General features: G+C 38.9%; 2 protein-coding genes across 2 annotated transcripts in view; one reads left to right on the forward strand and one right to left on the reverse strand.

Annotated features, from left to right (window-relative positions):
• Positions 1–3,169: 3,169 nt before the first annotated feature.
• LOC110906538 lies at positions 3,170–5,575 on the forward strand. The gene is made up of 5 exons (XM_022151655.1): positions 3,170–3,213; positions 3,517–3,679; positions 3,799–4,672; positions 4,770–5,300; positions 5,376–5,575. Exons 1-5 carry the CDS (start codon positions 3,170–3,172, stop codon positions 5,573–5,575), a joined length of 1,812 nt encoding a protein of 603 aa, XP_022007347.1.
• Positions 5,576–7,856: 2,281 nt separating this feature from the next.
• Positions 7,857–19,840, reverse strand: part of LOC110906536 (extensin-like) — a 44,218-nt gene continuing 32,234 nt past the window's right edge. Inside the window, exon 3 of the mRNA XM_022151654.1 lies at positions 7,857–9,037. Within this exon, the coding sequence (XP_022007346.1) occupies positions 7,857–9,037 (1,181 nt within the window). The remainder of the gene's footprint in view (positions 9,038–19,840) is intronic.

Consider the following 19,840-nt stretch of genomic DNA (forward strand, 5'->3'; position numbering starts at 1 on the left):
TGGTGGAAAATCTCTCGTCGGATGTTAGAGTCTGGAGATATCCACGTTTTGTACAAATGATAATTGATCGTGCATACCCTGGAATTGATAGAAACATTAAGGATGATCTTCTTGTTCAAGCTCACATGTCAAATATCTCGTTAAAGAATCTTGTCAAGTATCATCCTCATCATCCAGAGCCTGAGTTAGTGATTGAAAACTTCGGATTGCTTAGAGATGCGAACTATGTGGATCCTGATCCAGAAAATCATCAGAATTGGAGAAATCAAGAAGAAATGAAAGAAGCATTGTATGCTGTAGAGTTGAAAATAATTCAGGGTTTCAAACCAACAAAGAATGAGTGGTATGTGAAGGAGTCTGGACGCAGACGTAGACTTGCAACTCCTGTAGCTGAAGGTGAAGGTTCTTCTTCAAAGCCGAAGAAGAAACAAAAGAGGAAGGCTCAAACAGTGTTGGTAGATGAATCTGATAAAGAAGAAGTTCCTGAGGTGAACATTGAAAAGGAACAAGAGGCGGCTAGTGTAGCACATATTGAAATTGATACAGATTTGTTTACATCTGATACGTATTTTGTTGATAATGTTGATATTCAACAGGAAAGAGAGAAAGTGGTAGAAGATGTTGAAGGTGACGATGTTGATAAAGACACTACTAGTTCTTCTAGTGTGTCTGATTTTGAAGTAGTTGATGCAAAAGAACGTGAAAGGCGAATGAGAGAGGAGGTAGAAAAGGAGAAGTTACTTAGAAAAAGGAAGAGAGAAGAGAAAGAAGATGCACCTTATGAACCTTCTCCGGAGCATGTTTCAGCGTCACAATCTACTCCGAAGGGTAAAAAGAAAGCTGATGGTCGAAAGAAGGCTACTCCAAAGATTAAAGTGTCAAAGCGCCCTCAGAAGATCAAGCAAACGCAATCTACACCTCCACATCAACCAACACCTCCACGTCAACCAACACCTCCACAATCTCCAATACATCAATCTCCTCTCAGACAACCAACACCACAACAATCATCAAAACAACCTACTCCTCCATCACATTCAACACCACCCAGACAACCTACTCCACAACGACAACCATCTCCTCTGTTTCCATCATCACCACCTCCACATCAACCATATTATTCTTCACAAGATCTTTTTGGCACACCTCCACTCACCCAAGCACAACCTGGTTCTTCAAGTAGAGGCCTTGCGATACCGCATGATAATCTGCTAGACGTTGATTTCGATTTTGCAAACAATTCTCAAGTATTGAATTTGGAAAAGAGAATTGATGAGGTGATAGCAGAAAATAAAAAGTTGGCGGATGAATGCAAAAAGATTGCTGAAAGAGAAAAGTCTCTTGTTGGTAAGGTGCAGAGGTTAGAAGGTGAAAACAAAGTGTTGACACTGAAAATTGAAGTTGATCAGACGGAAATTGACGTTTTGAAAGTTCGAGTGTCTGAATTAGAAGAGGAGAAGAATCGTCGAGAAAGTGAAAACGAGTACTATAAGTTGAAGAATAAAGAGCTTATGGCTGCTAAAGCATTGCATGAACACAAGTTCTACATGCTGAATAGAGTTGTGGAAAGCATGTTAGAAACAACAGTGGATCAAAAGTATGAAGAGTTGAAGTTAGAGGACCTTTGTGCAGAACGTAAAGCAGAAGTAGAAAGGCAGATGAAAGATAAGGGTAAAGGGGTTGAAGGAAGTTCTGTAATGTCTATTGTGCCTTCGATGGTGATAGATAATCCTGTGCCTATATCTAGATGTGTATAAGGAGATGTTAAAAGATGTAAATCCCGAGATTCCAATTGATCTTGAAGCAGATCTGGAATCTTTTGATATCAATAAACAGAAAGATTACAAGTATAACTTTGTTGAGGATGCCGATCAGTATGATAGGGTTGAAGTAGAGGATGGTTCGGATAATGAAGATGTTCCTGAAGACACTTCAAAACTTCCGACGTTAATGGAATTCTTTGCTGCTGAAAACATAGATGAGTTGCGTCAGAAAGTGACTGAAGCGGTGAATGATAATGTGTTCGAGTGTTTGAGAAAAGAAGCTGAACAGGAAGGCCAATCTAATGTTGAAAAAGAAGGTCAATCGAGTGTTGAAGAGATTGATCGTTCTAAATGGTTCAAAGATTCTCATGAAAGAAAGTTCAAAAGGCCGTTGAAATACTTCCAACGAGATCGAAATGTTTCGCTTGGCGATATTATTAGTTGGGGTTTTCTTCCGCAAGTTAATGCCTATGCAGTCCGAAGAGAATATGGTGTCCAATACTTTAAACGTTTATATGACATTATGTCATTACCATGGTGGGATGTCGATGAGTTATCTCAGGTGAGAACGTTGGATTATCAGGTGAGGCAGAATGATAAGGCGATGTGGGAATATATTAAGTACGAGACTCTGAGAGGATATCGGAAATGGAAGCCTCATCGTCCAAGACGTATTCAAAGAGTAGATCCAGTGACTGGTGTGACAGAAACTATTCTGAATGTAAAGCCTCCAAGAACCATGACAACAATTCCTATGCCAGAAATGGAGCAAGATTTTTATAAAGGGTTCATTGATTGGGTTTACAGTTGTCTGACAACTGAAGCAATCATAACGTACAGAGCTGGTGGTGAACTGAGATATATTCGTGTCTATGATCCGATGCGGCTGGTGAATTGTTCGGCAAAAGACATTGAATGCTTGTTTATTCACAAGATTCTTATAAAGCAGAAGATAAAGATCAAGCTCAACAGTTCCAACGTGTTGTATCACTGTGCTTTCAAAAAGGAATTAATTCCGAAAGCAAGTGGAAATCGTCATGGTGGGAGTTAGATGAAAAGATGAAGAAGAAAGCAAAACGTGAACGTGAACATGAAAATCGTAGGATGGAAGCAAACAGAGGAAAGTTTATGAAGAAACAACAGGAAGAAGAGAAGGCAGAGAAGCGAAAGAATGAAAAGATAAGAATTGCTTTGAGCAGGAAGCCTAAAGGGCGTGAAGAACATTACAAAGCTGCTATCTGAAGACCAACTTTCAAGACAAAGACTGCGGCTTCATAGAAGGGGGAGTTTGTTGGTTCATAATGTCTAAAGCCTGCATCTTTGTAAAACTAGATTAATGTATATGGTCTAGATAGGTTATTTTGTATAAGTTCAGGGGTTAAAAGTGTAAATTTATGAAAGTTAGAATGTCGGTCCGCTTTTGTGACATGTGTCCACAAAAGCGAACCAGGTATGTTCTCTGGATCGCTCATGTGGACATGTCACAAGAGCGGTTCACCATGCCTATATATACCCTGAAGTTCATTTCATTTGTAACGTTGTCTTGTGCTCTACGTCGAACTGTTGACCGTGTGGCAATCGTTATCAAGTGAAGAAAAAGTGTTTAAAGTGTGAATTCATCTGTTTCTACTCCTTTCTGTTACGTTTATCTTTGTATCATGCTGAAAATGTGTTTCCACCACATTTTCAGTAAGCACTAGCTCTGATTGACTCATTCGTGTGGTCAAAACTGATCCTACACAAAGCCTTCTAGGTCAACTGATAGGGTTTCAGTGGATATAGACAATGAATATGGTGATGATAGTGATGACAGTGATTATAAAGAATCAGCTGGATCAGGAGAATCGGATGATGACAATGATATTGATGACCTAGTTCCAAGTAGTGATCATGATGATGAGGAGGTTTTGGAAGAGGTAAATGGTGCTGAGTCAGATAGAGAGGACTTGGAATGGAGACAGTCACAAGATGCAGTTAGAAAGGCTACTCATATTGATTGTGAAGCCAAAAAAAGTTGTTTGACGAATGCTTAAAGGAGAAAGAAATAGAGGGAAAGTTGCATGAAACTAATGATGCAGTGGGTGCACATATAGAGGGGTACAACAGCTACGAGGAATCAGATGGTGACATTCTTACACCCGGTGAAAGTGAGGACGATGATATCAGGGGTAAGAAGTATAAGGAAGCTGCTCCATCTGTAACTGAACACACTAACTGGAAGAAATTCATTTGGAAAGTAGGAACAAGGTTTGCATCAAGGGATGCCTTTAAAGAGGCAGTGAGAAGGTATTCAGTGACTAATGGTAGGAATTTGTACCTTGCTAAGAGTGAAACGGACAACTGTGGTCGTATAGTTGTCAAGTGTATAGAAGGCTGTCCATTTTTCTTATTGTGCTCACTTCATAAGGGTGAGGAGTGTTATATGGTTAAAAGAGTGAAGAATAAACATTCCTGCCAAAGGAACATGATAAAGAACAGACAATTAACAGCAGGTTTTATAGCTAATGAGTTCCTACCATTGTTTAGATCCAAGCCCAATTGGTCTGCTAAGGAGATTGTATTGGCTGTAAAACAGAAGTATAAGGTCATAATAACTAAGTGGTTGGCTTACAAGGCTAAATCTTATGCTCATAAGAAGTTGCATGGATCAATGAGGGATCATTATAGTAAAATTGGTGCATACATGGATATTTTGAAGAAAACAAATCCAACATCAACGTTTGTTCTTGTAACTGCACCACCAGGTTTTATCAATCTAGATCCAACAGCCACATGTGAAACATTCTTTAGATTATTTGTATGTTTTGATGGTGTCAAAAAAGGATTTTTAGCCGGATGCAGGAAGGTGTTATGTTTAGATGGCTGTTATAGTGATGTAATAGTGAGCAACATGGCAGAAACATTCAATGGTTACATCATCAATGCAAGGTCAAAGCATATTATTCACATGTTAGAGGATATCAGAATTCAGATCATGAGTAGGTTAGTGACAAAAAAAAAAAACAGAAATGGCTACCAAAGATGTTGTCATCTGCCCTAATATACAGGAAAAACTAGAGTTTTCCAAGGGTACAACTTATAGGTGTGAAGTGTACCCCTCATCTTATCAAGTATTCCAAGTAAGAGACTTTGATGATGTATCTGTTGACTTGGATAAGAGAACCTGCACATGTAGAAAGTGGGAACTTAGGGGATATCCATGTAAGCATGTGTGTGCGGTGGCTGGGTTTTTACATAAGAATGCAGAAGATTATGTGGACCAGTGTTACCACAAATATACATACATGAAGATTTATGACTTGACAATCCCTCCATTGCCAAGTGAAAAGTATTGGCCAAAGGTTGATTATCCAATGGATCCACCTCCAATAAAAGTTGCTCCTGGTAGGCCTAAGAAGAACAGAAAGAGAGACCCTCATGAGGATCCTAAAAAGCCAGGAAAACTAACTAAGCATGGGGTTATAATGACATGTGGTATTTGTGGAGCAAGAGGTCATAACAAGAGAAAATGTGCTGAAAAAGGGAAGATGAATACAGGTGGGCATTTAGTGTTTTATTTCATTTGTTGTAGATCTCTAATTATGCTAACTAATGTGATTTTATTGCTCACAGCTGAACCTGGATCAAAGAGACAGAAGGGGAACATAAGGAAGAGAAAGTCAACACAGCAATCAACACAACAGTCAACTCAACAGCAGTCAACTCAGCAGACAAGTCAACTCAACAGCCAACCCACCAGTCAAAGAGGGGGCAAACTGTCAGCTAAAAGAGGAAGACCAAGAGGGAAGGGTAACAGAGAAGGATGTGCTTAGTTGGTGAATGTTTGACTTATGTTTGGACAATTTAGTGTTTTGTAATGCCTCTTTTGGACAAGAATCATGTAGGCTTAATGTTAAGTAATGGATCTATGTAATGTAATGACTTAATGTGGTATGTAATGTTTTGGTTAGTTAATATTAATGATGCAAGTGTAATTTGGTCATTTTACAGGTGTGGTATATATATCCAGTGGGTTATATGAGTTTTAAGGCTTGTAGGGGTAATTTGGTCATTTTACAGGTGTGTTATATATATGCAGTGGGTTATATGAGTTTTAAGGCTTGCAGGGGTAATTTGGTCATTTTACAGGTGTGTTATATATATGCAGTGGGTTATATGAGTTTTAAGGCTTGCAGGGGTAATTTGGTCATTATACAGGTGTGGTATATATATGCAGTGGGTTATATGAGTTTTAAGGCTTGCAGGGGTAATTTGGTCATTTGTTCGTGTATGTTTGGTCAAAACAGACAACTGGGTCAAAACAGATATTGGTCACTTATGTTTGGCTGCACTTTGGGTCAAAACAGATATTGGTCATTCATGTATTGTTGTTGTTCATGTATTTGGGATGAAATGGGTCAAAACAGATATTGTTGGTCATTCACTTATGTTTGGCTGCACTTTTGTTTGGTTATCACAAAAACATGACAAATGGGTCAAAACAGATATTGGTCACTTGTGTTTGGCTGCACTTTGGTTTGGTTATCACAAAAACATGACAAATGGGTCAAAACTGAAAACTATTTGCTGCACTTATGTTTGCTGATATGGGTCAAAACAGATGTTTGCTGCACTTATGTTGGCTGCACTTTGGTTTGGAAATTACCAAATCATGACAAATGACTCAAAACAGACTAAGCAACTGTCATTAATTACTTCAATATTGTACAACCTAATTAAATCACTTGTTCAAAATGTACATCCATAATGCAATGACAAAACACATAGTAAACAGAAATGGTTGCTTCCACATGGACTTTTTGCCAAGAATTTGTCTTTTCAGCATCCTGTTCTCTTCGAGTAGCAACTTGTTCTGCAATTCCAAGTTCTCCTTTTCAATTCATGATAACTGATTGGACTTGAACTACAGGTTGAATGTGCTTCGAAAAATTTGTCGAAATCTTGTTTCCACATAAAGAACTTGCAATCGGATAACTACAAAACAATATACCAACCTCAGTTTCAACAAGAATTAAGTTTAATCCATAAGTAAACAACTTACAGGCCGAACACTCTTAGGACCAGCGATGCGAAGAACAGCAACAACTTCATGATGACAATACAAGTTTCCATCTAAATCAACCTTGAACAATTTAGGGGTTCGGTTCACACTCCACGATGAATTGGAAGATGAACTCATCTCGATTAGGGTTTCTGTGGGATGAATCGAAGTGCTTACTGTGATTTTGTGGGATGAATCGGAGCTATTGAAGTGATTTTGTGGGATAAATTGAAGAAATGGAGATTAGGGTTTACTTTGGGATGTCTGTGTGTTATAAACGAGAGGGATAAAGAGACATAACACCTCATCATCCAGATCAGCATTTACACATCAGCCAAATGGTGCCATGTCGGAGAAATGACTAACCAAGTTAGAGAATATTTAACTGAGCGGTGCCAGTGCAAACAAAAAGTCAAGTTGGGGGTGCCGGGTGTCAAAGTGTTAGTTGCGGGTGTCATCGGCCAAAGGCCGATAGTTGCGGGTGATAAAATCCAATAACCCTAAAATAAAACCATTATTGTCATTTTCACACCTTTGCTTATAAGCATACATCTCTAATGGATGTTTTGGTGTACACATCAATTTGATGTTTATTAGCCATGATTCGCATTGATCATTCAAGCTATACATAAGAGACTTGGAAAAATCCAAGTACATTTTTGGGAACTTGTGTGGTTTCTCGTACCGCACAGCCAGGAATGTTAATATATTTTTAGATGTTAACAAGGATTTACTGTCTTAAAAAGGTTGTACCATCATAGCCAATTAATATTTTGGCTAGGTTATACCTCTAAGAATTTCTTTGGCAGATCAATTTAAAAATCGAGATGATATAAAATGATGTAATAAAATACATATTTAAAAACCAAAGATAAACTTCATTAAACATTAACGATTACACGGTGCCCTACACGGGTCTTAGAAAAACAAACTGCCCACGCAGGGGCTATAGAAATAGGAAACAAGTCCACACAGGGACTTTGATACTGAAAATAAAATAATGTCCTCACAGGGACTTGATTAAAGACAATACAAGAAAATTAAATAACTCCCTACTTCTTCTTGCCTTTAAGAAGGTTTGCAAGGCCCTCATGCTCAACCCTATCTAACCTTTCCAGGATCTCCTGAGTTTGCTGCTGCTGCTGGGGAGGAGGAGGTTGCTGGTAAGGCGGGTATTGATAACCCTGCACCGGGTATCCAATTGGATAAACTGGAGAGTAAGAAGAAGGGTAAAGATGATGGTATTCTGCAGCTGTAAGGTACGGATCATGAGTTCCATAATCTGATGGGTAACCCATTGGGTTTTCAAAAGGAGTGTACCCAGAAGAACCTGGGTAAGTCGAGATCGGGTTGTCGAAACCCATAGGCGGCTGTGGTGGTGCATAAGAAGCTGGCGGAGGATCGTTCTCCGGCACCGCGTTCGAGGGTCCACCCATTTGGGGGTCCTCGGGAATAGGAGGGTAAGAACTCGAACCTTGAGGAGAACTAAAACGAGGTCCTCCTTGCACGGATATACGTGCGTTCCTCCTTCGCCTTAGAGGCTCGGGAGGTGGCTGAGGTGGCTGTTGAGGCGGCTCCTCAACAGGAAGTGGTGGAGGTGAAACTGCTTGAAGCTGGGGCTCAATCAAAGGAGGTTGAGCTGGAGAGCTATGGTACGAAGGAGTAAAGTACCAATCATAAGTGGCCATCTTCTCTTGAAATGAATCAGGCCCACGGTACGGTGATCCCTGAAATGGGGAACCGCTTGAAATGCTAATTGGGTGGCCAGGTGTTCCGGTCTGCATCTCCGGGTCTGGGTCGTCGTCCAATTCCATTTCCTGAGAAAAATGGTCCTCAGGGCCCAAAGGGTTGTAGCCCAAGAAGTCGTTAACATAATCATTCGGATTAAACTGTGCCGACGAATAGGTAGAATCCGAATGGTGAAACGAATGAGAGTGCAACGAATGGTAAGATTGGTGAGATTCATGGGAGTGATGGGAGTGTTGAGAATGGTGCGAATGCCGGGGCTCGTCTGCGACAGGCGGCCCGAATGATGGATGGAATGAAGGTGAGGAGCTCAACGAGATAGAATGTCTCGCTGGCTCGTAAGAGTGACCCCACAGATTGTGAGAGTCAGAACTGGAAAATGACGCAGATGGAGTGCGTCGGTGTGAAGGTCCTACTGTCGATGGTCCCCCTCGCATGGGACCCTTCCCTCTACCCCTAACTCTTGGAGGCATTGCAGTTGGGCTTCCTGACAAAACAAGAGAATAAAACAAAATTAAATATAAATAGCAAAGGAAAGTTAAGAATAAATCCTAGGATTTTCCTAGACTCGAGAGTCTAAGGAATGTGCGTATTATGTCATTGAGATTAAACACAAAAGGTTAGGGTTTAATTCACTCAATGTTGGCTCTGATACCAACTTGTCACACCCCGATATTTCGACATATTACAGGTGGGCCCGGCGGGGAGTATCGTGACGTAGTTGATATCATCATTGTCAATACACACAATAATATAGCACAGCGGAAGGCTTGGTAAAAAGTATTAAAAACCATAATGTCTGAGTGTTTTAGTTTAGAATATACAGACTGGAATGTAATAAGATCCGCAGGCGGATCATAAATGCACAAAGAAACAAAACAACAGACTTCAGGTATCTTATGGATTTGCAAAATCCTCTATTGACACCCTATAGCTCCAGCCTATTACGAGAGGTACCTGTCAATCAGTCTTTTAAGAAAATACGTCAGTTTACACTGATAAATACAATTAACTGACTCTTTTGAAAACATTTATGAAAATTGATTTAAGTGCAGATGGCACAAATCATTTATAACTTGGGACAATTATTTAAAGATAATCTTGTATACCGAATTATATGTTTGTCATACAATTGGGGCCGGTTGGAAGCCGGTCGTGATTAACCGACTCACCACTTATAGAACCCACAAAGGAGTTATCCCCAACATGTGGGTTTATATTTTAGCATTTGCATCTGTCAGGTGTATGCCTACACCCCGTGCATAGGTCGTTGCCATTTTCAAATGAAATGAGCTGAGGATATCCAGGACCGGTCAGATTAACCCCCAATGTTCATGTTATCAAGCAAAACAGATTAAAACGGGTTATGAAATTTATTAATCACAATCTGATTAAATGATTTCATACCCGACCAAGTGGTATTATTATAATACCATATCCCAAGCCCGTATAAAGGAAAATAAGTTAAAAGTATTTACCTGATGCTAGCAGTATAATCCTAAAGCTTTTTGAAGGCACCTTCTACCGGAAGCTATTTAATCTGTATAGAAGGTTTATTAACCTATTAGGATGCTAATGGGTCTTTAATTAAGTCAAGGACTTAGACCGTCTAGCTAGAAGGAAACCTTACGGTTCTAAACGCTAGATTAAGTGGAGACCGGAATAGAATGTGGTTTAGACCCGACAAGCTTGGATACTTGTATAATATAGGTAAACTAAACACATTCTGGAAATTGAGAATTTAATAATAAGGTTAAGCCCGTTTCGGCTATTTTACGTAAACTAGTAACGTAAACGGATCCAAACGCATAAACATGTAACGGGTAACCAAATAAATTATATACAGGTCTTAATCGTTATTATGCTCAAAATATGTTAATACATGTAAGATGTTAACATATAAGCCCAAAAATAATTTAAACCAAAATAAGTCCCATAAGGGCATTTTAGTAATTTTAATGCTCATAAAAGTGTTTTAATATTAAACTGAGTTTCAGGTCTGATCAAATCAGTAAAAATATGTATTTTTATAAGTTATAACAATAGGGTACTTTATATATGTGAAATTTATCTTGTATAACCAAATTATGCACCGTAGGGGCATTTTGGTAATTTTCACATAGGCTTTAAAGGTCAAAATAGACTTCTGAGTTTAAAAACTTTGGCTTACTGTTTAATTATATAAATTAACTTAAAACATCAGTGGGTAATAAGTTTTATATGCCAAAAATAGTTTTGATCCATACTAGGTGCTTAAAATGCTTAAAAGTCGGTTTAAGGGATGTTCGGGTTAAAATAGGAAATCTGAGTTTTTGATCAGTTCATAAATTTCAAAATACTTTATTTATCATATAGAATTAGTAGCAAAAGGTTTGGCATTAAAATGTTATGTAAAACTCATTTTATGCATGAAAAGGTTAAACCGACAATTACCGAAATCAAGCTATAACCTATGTTATGCTCAGCCTAAAAATAAATAAAAATTTTCAAAAATCCCAAAATATTATTTTACATCAGTAGGTAAAAATTTTGGTATCAAAAATTGGGTTTAGATAGGCTTTATGCTAATTACGCCATTAAATTAATAAAAAGCTTTCTAATTACGCTATTGAGCATAACTCCTATTCTAGACCTCAAACTGATGTCAAATTTTCGGGACAAGTCTAAATATCAGTAGCAAAGGTGTTTGTCCATTCACATTGCTAAAAATCTCAGTTGTGTGTAAAAAGGGCATTTATGGCATTTTTAAGCATAATTACGATCAAGTGCGTATACTTCAAACCACTAGGCATCATACAATATAACTTCAGAGGGTTATACTACTGAGTAATGTGGTCCTAATGGAAGCTTAAAACATGGGAGAATTAAGCTTGAACGGGTCAGAACTGAAAGTCAAAGCAAAAGTCAAGCTTTTGCGACTTTCGGTTATAAACTGACCTTAGACTATTAATTGACGGGTTAGGACTGATAAAACATGTTTTAATATTAATTACCAAGTCATTTGAATGTTAAAATATAATTTAGAACTTCTGTTTTATTAATTTTAATCATTTTCAAACATTCTGTCCAGTTTGACTTTTTGTCAAACTACTTTGACCCGACAATTGCCTAGTCAAACGAGATAATTAGAAGGTGCCCTTTTAGGGGTTAATCACCTACCTCATTATGGTTCCATAACCACTTTCAATTTGATCAGTGGCTGATCCATATGTGATTAAAACGAAAGTCAAATCTAATTTACGACAAGTTTGAATTTTAGGTAATTAAGCTAATTAAAATGACTAAGCAAGTAATTAGAGGCTTACTAAAGGTCCAAGCTGTCTTTTCTACACTTGGTAATCTTCTCCTACTGATGCAAGCTCCAGAAGTTGGTTTTTGAGTGATGTTGCAAATGTGAGTTTTGAGGACTCAACACTAATGCTCCTTATATAGTACATCCCAATCTCTTGGATCATTAGCAGCTGTCATGGGACCTCTTAGGATCACCCCAGGTGTCCTAGTAGTTTATAAAAAGCGTCCAATAGTCCCTTGTTTCGAATAGAATGAGAATAAGGCGGTTACACAGCTGAAACATACATCTGTCCATAAATTCTACCCAGCGACAAGCTTACGGACCGTAAGCTGAAGCCCTTGCGGACCGTATTCAACTCTTACGAACCGTAAGTCCGAATGAATGCGGTCCGTAACCGAACCTGAAATGCATCGCCCAGTTACCTCCTTGCTGACCGTAAGCCTAGGGCCATACGGTCCGTAACCGATGACCAGAGGACAAACATTTTAGGACTTTCATACACTTGACCATGCATTTCTTTAACCCGAATTTTCAGATAATTTCAGTAGGAATGGTCCACATAATCAGGTCTGCTTTGCAAGAATATGATGCCATGCATTTGTGTCTTCCTTGGATTCTTTAGAAAGGGCCATAATGAAGTATTGTCGGCTTTTGGCATGTGAGAACTTATCTCATGAAAATTGAATGTATCATCCCAAATTCAGCGTATTTTTATGGATTCATCATCAGATATGTATGAGGGTGCATTCTTATATTTTGAAAAGCTTTAGGAATATTAAAAGGTCACTCAGAGGTAGAATTAACATGTTGACACGTTTAATCCCTGTAGCTTTATAATCTCCCGATTATATTTATGAACGGCTCGTTATATTCAATCAATCACTTGATTAAGAATATATTATCCGAGTATTGTCATTCAGAGGCTCAAGTTTTGGCATGTTAACACTTTTACTCCCTTGCATACATAACTTCACCATTTGTCAACTTTAGTCCTTCAAACTCAATCTTTCATATATTTGAGTTTAGGACACGTGTCTATACATAATTGGACATGTTTTTACGTGGTGTTGCACTGGAGATATTGCACGTCCATCTACTTTTATTAGCATCAGTATAACAACCCTCCTAAATTTTTCGACACCCTAAAAATATTTAAAATATCTCAATACGTCTTAAAATACACCCCGTATGCGAAAACCGGATCCTAAGTACCATATATAATTAAAAATAAAATAAAACCAAAACTTTGGGGTCGCTCGCGGGGCGCGAAGACCCCCTTGTGTTCCTACGCGGGCCGCGACAGCTCGGAGTCAGGGCGAGCCCCTAGGCCGCCATGTGGCAGCCTCGTGTCACACCTAGTGTTACCCTAGCTGGCCTCGCAGGGCGCGAAGGCTCCCTCCTTCTCTTACGCGGGGCGCGACTTAGACAATAATCGGCCTTATAAATTGAGGGCATCGGCTGTTCATTCTGATCGCTCACAACAACTTTCTCTCTCGAATTTCTGCATAGTTAAAGTAATTTTCTGGCATTATACCCCCTAATTAGCGAAGCCCTGCCACGTTGTAAGTATCATAACCCCGGTTACATATTAGATACGCTGCCCGATTGATCTAGGGTTCTGTAACGGTTGTCGAGGTTCTGCCCGACGTAGTCGTTGAAATGCCGTCTCGGGGAGGGTATTACTAACGTAAATATGGGGTTATTATACTAACACGTGTGCATTTGTGTATTTAATAGATAATCACCACAAAATCCTTAAGGAAAACCCTAAGACAGCAATGTGAGTAATCCTATTTTTGTGTAAACCTTTTTTGTGAGTAATCCTCTTTTTGTGTAAACCTTTTTGTGAGTAATCTTCATTTTCAAACTGTTTTACAAAACCTCAAGCAATTAATATTATATTATACAGTGATTGAGTATTTGTATTCTACAATTATCGTCGGTATGTTGGGGTTTTGTATACAAAATTTGTTACTACATTGTGAGTAGTAACATGACCACAAGTCGGGTTGACAGTACCGTGGGTGGTAATTAAAGTAGATGGAAACAAATGTAATTGCGCGACCGCCCTCAATACTATACAAAGGTTTTAATTATCTTGATTAAACTGGGATTCACTCACCAGTATTTCCCACTGACAAAATGTTTTTAAACGTGTTTCAGGTAACAAAATGTGAAAGCCAAATAGAAGCCAGCTGGACAGCACTGGAGGCTTGGAAAAATGGCTATAAAAGTTACATAAAATAAAGAGATGTTTTTATTAAATAAAATAGGGTTTATCCCTATGAAAAAGTGTGTACTTAAAACTTGGGATTTTTCCTACGTGTTTAATATTATAAAATGTGGTATTTTACTCTGATAACATATTTCCCAACTACGGTCCTGATGTAATTTCCGCTGCCAAAATGATAAACACCGATACCACTAAAATTGGCCGCGGCCGCCCGTTCCCGGTTAATTAGGAGACGTGGGTTGCGACAGAAGGTGGTATCAGAGCCAAGCCACTGATTCAGCCACAGAAGTGTTCTGCTGACACCAAGATATTATTCAGAATGTTAGGAAACTTCTAGGAACTACGTGCATATCTGTATTTTATTGTTGTGTGTTATTTGACTATTTGTTAGTTTACAGTATGAGCGACCAAGGACCTTCAGACGCTTACCGTCAGTTGTCCAGCTCACCTAGGGATGAAGGCACCTCTTCACAGCCTACCCTCTCAGGGTATTCAGCGGACAATGAAGATGGGATATTCGTGTTCAAAGCCCAGTCTGAAGAGCCATTCCCTCCTAAAAAGAGAGGATGGTTCAGCAGAGGAGCACATGAACGTAGGAAAAGGAAGAAAAAGCTACAACAGCAACGTGTTTTAGCAGCCGCTAAGAGAGAAACTGATGCTCATGCCCAGGATATGCTCAATAGGAGTCTAGCAAATTTCCATATTTTAGCAACTACAGCTGCAGACCCTAATTTAGAGCAACTCACTGCACCCCAGCCATTACCTTTGTTTCCCACACAACAAATGGAGATTGAAGCCAACCCAGAAAACCAAATCCAAATGCATGATTTTGACCCAGCAGAGATACCTAGAGTTCCAGCACCCAATCCTTTAGACCCAAACTACGACCCGTGGTTTGACAACCATAGGGATTACCAGCAACGTTATCCAATACCCAAAGAACCTATGCCAAACCTAGCAGCTTACCCAGATCTAGACCCTCTAGACCCCTATTATGATAATGATCAATTCATCAGGGAAATTCTAGAGAACCCTTACCCATACCAAGAACCCATGCCCCAGTTCCCAAACCCAGTACCAGCCCCTGCACCCCCAATGAGTGCAGAAAATGTGCAAGAACTCCGAGCCTTTGGTGAGGAGATTTTAGAAGGTAGTGAAAGGATGAGGCAGAGAGGGGAACGACTCGTCTGGAAATATGTCGAGCGTATTATGGACTTTCGGATGAACCCCTATCATTAGTAATTATAGTAATAATATATATATATATATATATATATATATATATATATATATATATATATATATATATATATATATATATATATATATATATATATATATATATATATATAATATGTGTGTATGTTTGAAAAAAAAATCTAGACAATAGATACGGATGGCTAATAGTATTGTAATTTCAATTCCAGTTGCATTGTAATATATATGGATGCATACTATATAAGAAAGAGTAAGTCGCAATGTTCGACGATTTTGATCAATATGTGTGTTATGTGATTGTTTGCATTAAATATTATTTTGTGACATTAATAATTGGCAAATGTTTAAAATTCAGATGGACAACGAAGTGAACCAGGAAAACCAGAATAACGATAATCAGAATAACATTGATAACCCGAACAACAATAATAATGGAAACCAAGTGGATAACAGTGTCAACCAACACATAGTGGCACAAGGGATTATAGACGCAATGCCGTATATTATTTAAACAGTTAAGGAAGCCGATAATAAAAGTAACAATGGCAGTAAGCGACCTACTGAACCAGAAAATAGCGTAAACAATGGACCAATACTTCAAGTGCCCATTCCCAAAAGAAGAAGAACCATGTCTTATGGTTGTTCTTATAAAGAATTCGGGTCCTGTAAACCAATAGAATTCTCGGCAATGAAGGACCCATTGCAACTCTACGCTGGATAGAAAAGACTGAGGCAGTCTTCAAATAAGCAAGTGCGCGGAAGAGGATAAGATAATGTTTGCTTCCAATCTGTTTAAGAACTCAGCCTTAGAATGATGGAACACTATCCTCCAGTCTAGGGGAAGTGACAGGGTTTACAATATGGAATGGGAGGAATTTAAGAATATGGTAGAAAGGAAATTATGCCATCCCAATGAAAAAGAACAGATAGCAAATAAGTTCCTAAACCTAAGAATGACTAGAGTGGATAGTAAGGGTTATACTACTACATTCTTTGAATATGCTAGAATAGTGCCAATCCTTGCCTCACCAGAACCAGTACTAATCTCCCGTTACATCTGGGGATTAATCGGTGAGATTAGGTATGTAGTCAAGGCAGCTAGATCCCAAACTATAGAAGAAGCTGTAGAACTAGCAAATACCTTGATTGATGAATTAGTACGTACACGGGAAGAAGATCAGAGGAGAAACCTAGCTCAAAGGCTTACCCCAGAATACCGCTACGGTAATTCCAACCGTGGGAAAAATGTAAGTTCTACCTCTGCACCTTACTGCAAGGCCTGCAAGAAGAAGCATTCAGGAAGATGCTCTACCTACTGTAGTTTCTGCAAGATACCAGGACACAAGGAAGAAGACTGTAGGAAGAAACCTAACAATGGAATGTGTTTCAACTGTCGGGAAAAAGGTCATATCAAGCAAAACTGTCTGAAACTAGCTCCAGCCATGAATAACAAGACTACTAAAAATGCTAGAGCATTTGTGCTGACAGCAGAAGAAGCAAAGATGATTCCGGACATGATTGCCGGTACGTTTTTAGTTAATGATGTTTTTGCTAAAGTATTATTTGACTCTGGTGTGAACCAAAGTTTTATTAGTACTTCGTTTTGCAAAATTCTCAATCAACCATTAACTAAACTCCCACAAGAATGTCTAGTAGAGACAGCAAATGGGGAAACTGTAACAACTGTCACTAAAATCAATAATTAGGACAATAATTAGTCAATAAGAAAACCCTAATTGAGACACCCAAGTAATTCCGCACTAGCCCTAAAATTTTCAGAATGATCGGAATCAGGATCAGGGCCCCTGAAACTCGAGGGGGGCAAAACCTAGTTGATAATTATCTAAAATAAAACGTTGCAAACTTCTGATTGGCCAATTGTTTTGATTCACCAAGGCTAGTCCCGAGCTAGGCAGCCTATGAATTAGACTGCTTAGCTTACGGACCGTAAAGGGTCAGGCTTACGGTCCGTAAGGGAGCCCCAAAAATTGCTATAAATAGCCGACATTGGCACTCACATGTAGAAGTTAAAACGACGTAAAGTTGCTGTCTGTACGTCGAGTTAAGGCCATAATACCACAATAAACACACACACGATCACGAGGTGCTGCCGCAATCAGGGTAATAACTCGATCGCTATTACGATTCAACATCCGATCGATTATAACTATCCAACGATTGTCCGAGTGCTGCTCACATTGAGCCTGTACTTTGTTATTCATTGTGATTTCAACTTGAATGTTTGAGTGCTGTTCGAATTCGGACTATGCTCTGTCATTCGTTGTGAATTCATTGAATTGTTAAGTATCGCACTTGATAATCGTTGTGAGGGTTTAATCTCGTGAATTGACGTAACTGCTGAATTAGTTACTAATCCCGTTTGTGTGTGTGCATTGTTATTTAAATTAGGTTAGCAGGCTAATCAGTAAAGCTTATACTCTGCTCGTAAATCTGCAATGTGAGTCATTCTTCTTTTTATCAACTGTTTTACAAAACTCCAAATTATTTTCCAAAGTTATAATTACAGGGATTAAGTCTTTGTAATCACCATATTACAGCCGGTATGTGGGGTTTTGTATACATTACTTGTTTCCCGTCACACTTGGACAAACAGGTGGCCAAGGGGTGATCTGACCACAGTCACAGACACCATTGGACAAATGGGCTAGCCAATGGAAGGTCGAGTGACAAATACTGTGGGTAGTTGGTTTGATATCAGAAACATTGTAATTCCCCTTAATACTGTAGATTATAACAAATGTGTCGTTTTCAGTAAAATGAATGATTCACTCAGTATTTCCCCGCTGACAAAACCTTTTTCAAACATGTTTCAGGTGATCTGGTATGAGCAAAGAAAAGTGCCGTGGAGCACTCCCAGCTAAGAAAAGTGGCTCAATGTAAATAAATAAATGAACATGTTTTGAAAATAAAGATTTCCCTGAGAAATCACATTATTGTAAATTTCGGGAATTTATCCCTAAGTTATGAAACGGGCAGTTTAAATTATTGAAAGATCCTGTTTTAAAAAGACTTCCGTTGTCGCCTAAATTAAATACCACGGGATTCCTGTCCCGCGGCTCCTGAAACGGGTCAAACCGGGTCGGGGGCCGTGACAGGAAAAGGTGGTATCAGAGCCACTGTTTTAAGCTTACTGATTAAGCTCACTATTTTAATTAGGAAAATTTTGTTTGTCATTCTGTGAATATATGCTTATTAACTGATTAATTGTTAAAAAAATTTCAGTATGGGTAAACAAAAGATTTCTGCTATCTACCGCAAATTAGATAGTACACCTAAAGAACAGGGAACCTCTTCCTCCAAAACTTCCGTCAAGTTAGAGGAAGGAATCTTTGTCCGTAAGGCAAATTACGAAAATCCACTTACACCAGAGAAAAGGAATTTGATTATTAGGAAGAGTCAAGAGAAAAAGAAACCCCAAACCAAGAAAGTGAGGTTTAACCCGGAAATTCAGGAAATTAACAGTAATCCATCAGGAGAAAATAACTTAGATGAAAAATGGGCAAATCTGTATCTGCTCGCTACTATAGCAGAAAATGCAAATCTTTAAGCTTTAAATCTAGAAATATTTACTTCCCAGTAAATAAATAAATAGATCTGAGTGTGTTCTGTTTGCTGTTATGTTGTACAAATTGGTGTGCAATAAAAATGTTTATTTGTTAAGCTTTGTTCCAAAGTTTTAACTTAACATTTTGTGCATTTTGCATATATGCTACACAGCATGAGTGAGATATCAGAAGCGTTTCAGAACGTCAACCTCTATCCTGTGCCAATTGAAGTCTCCCACAACTTCACTGGTTACGTTGCTGACATAGAGGAACCTCTGGAATTCCAAGCTCCACCGCTGGAAAAAGCAAAACCTAAAAAGAAGAGAAGATATGTAGGGTGGCGAAAGGTGCGCAGAAGGAAACCTAGGAGAATCCCTAAAATAGAAAACCCTGTGAGTGTGAGCAAGGGAAAAGAAATAGAAACCGGAGAAAGTTCCAAGCCAGCAGAAATAGGGATAGACCTAAAGCAAAAGGGAATAGAGATCGGAGAAAGCTCTAAACAGTCTGAGGAAATCACATTCCAAGACGAAATAGACCGCCTACTGGATAATTGTGATGTTCTAGAGCGTATCAACGATAATCTCTTCTCTTATCCTGCTACAGCTCAATTCCCAATAAACCTAGGACCAGCTATTCCAGACCCACTAGTTCACACCCGACCATTAGGCCAAATGGAGGAATGGTGGACCAATGACTGGCAATTCCAAAATATAGTTAATAGTCCCTATAGTTTTCTCCCACAGTTTGATCCAGAACCTATCCCTAATCCGCCAATGAGCTATGAAAATTTAGCTGAACTGCGTCAGTTTGGTGAAGAACTGATAGGCACCGGGAATAGGATCCGGGAAATGGGGGAGCAGATTTCTTGGAAGTACGACGAGAGGGAGCGTCGTTACTGAAACTGCCAGCGAACCAAAAAGATAGGAGGGGTTTGGAGAAGTTTGTTTGTATTATAACTAATATAGTAAAACTGATTCTGTA

Source organism: Helianthus annuus, chromosome 14 (genome assembly GCF_002127325.2).
Source record: "Helianthus annuus cultivar XRQ/B chromosome 14, HanXRQr2.0-SUNRISE, whole genome shotgun sequence".
Taxonomy (NCBI): Eukaryota; Viridiplantae; Streptophyta; class Magnoliopsida; order Asterales; family Asteraceae; genus Helianthus; species Helianthus annuus.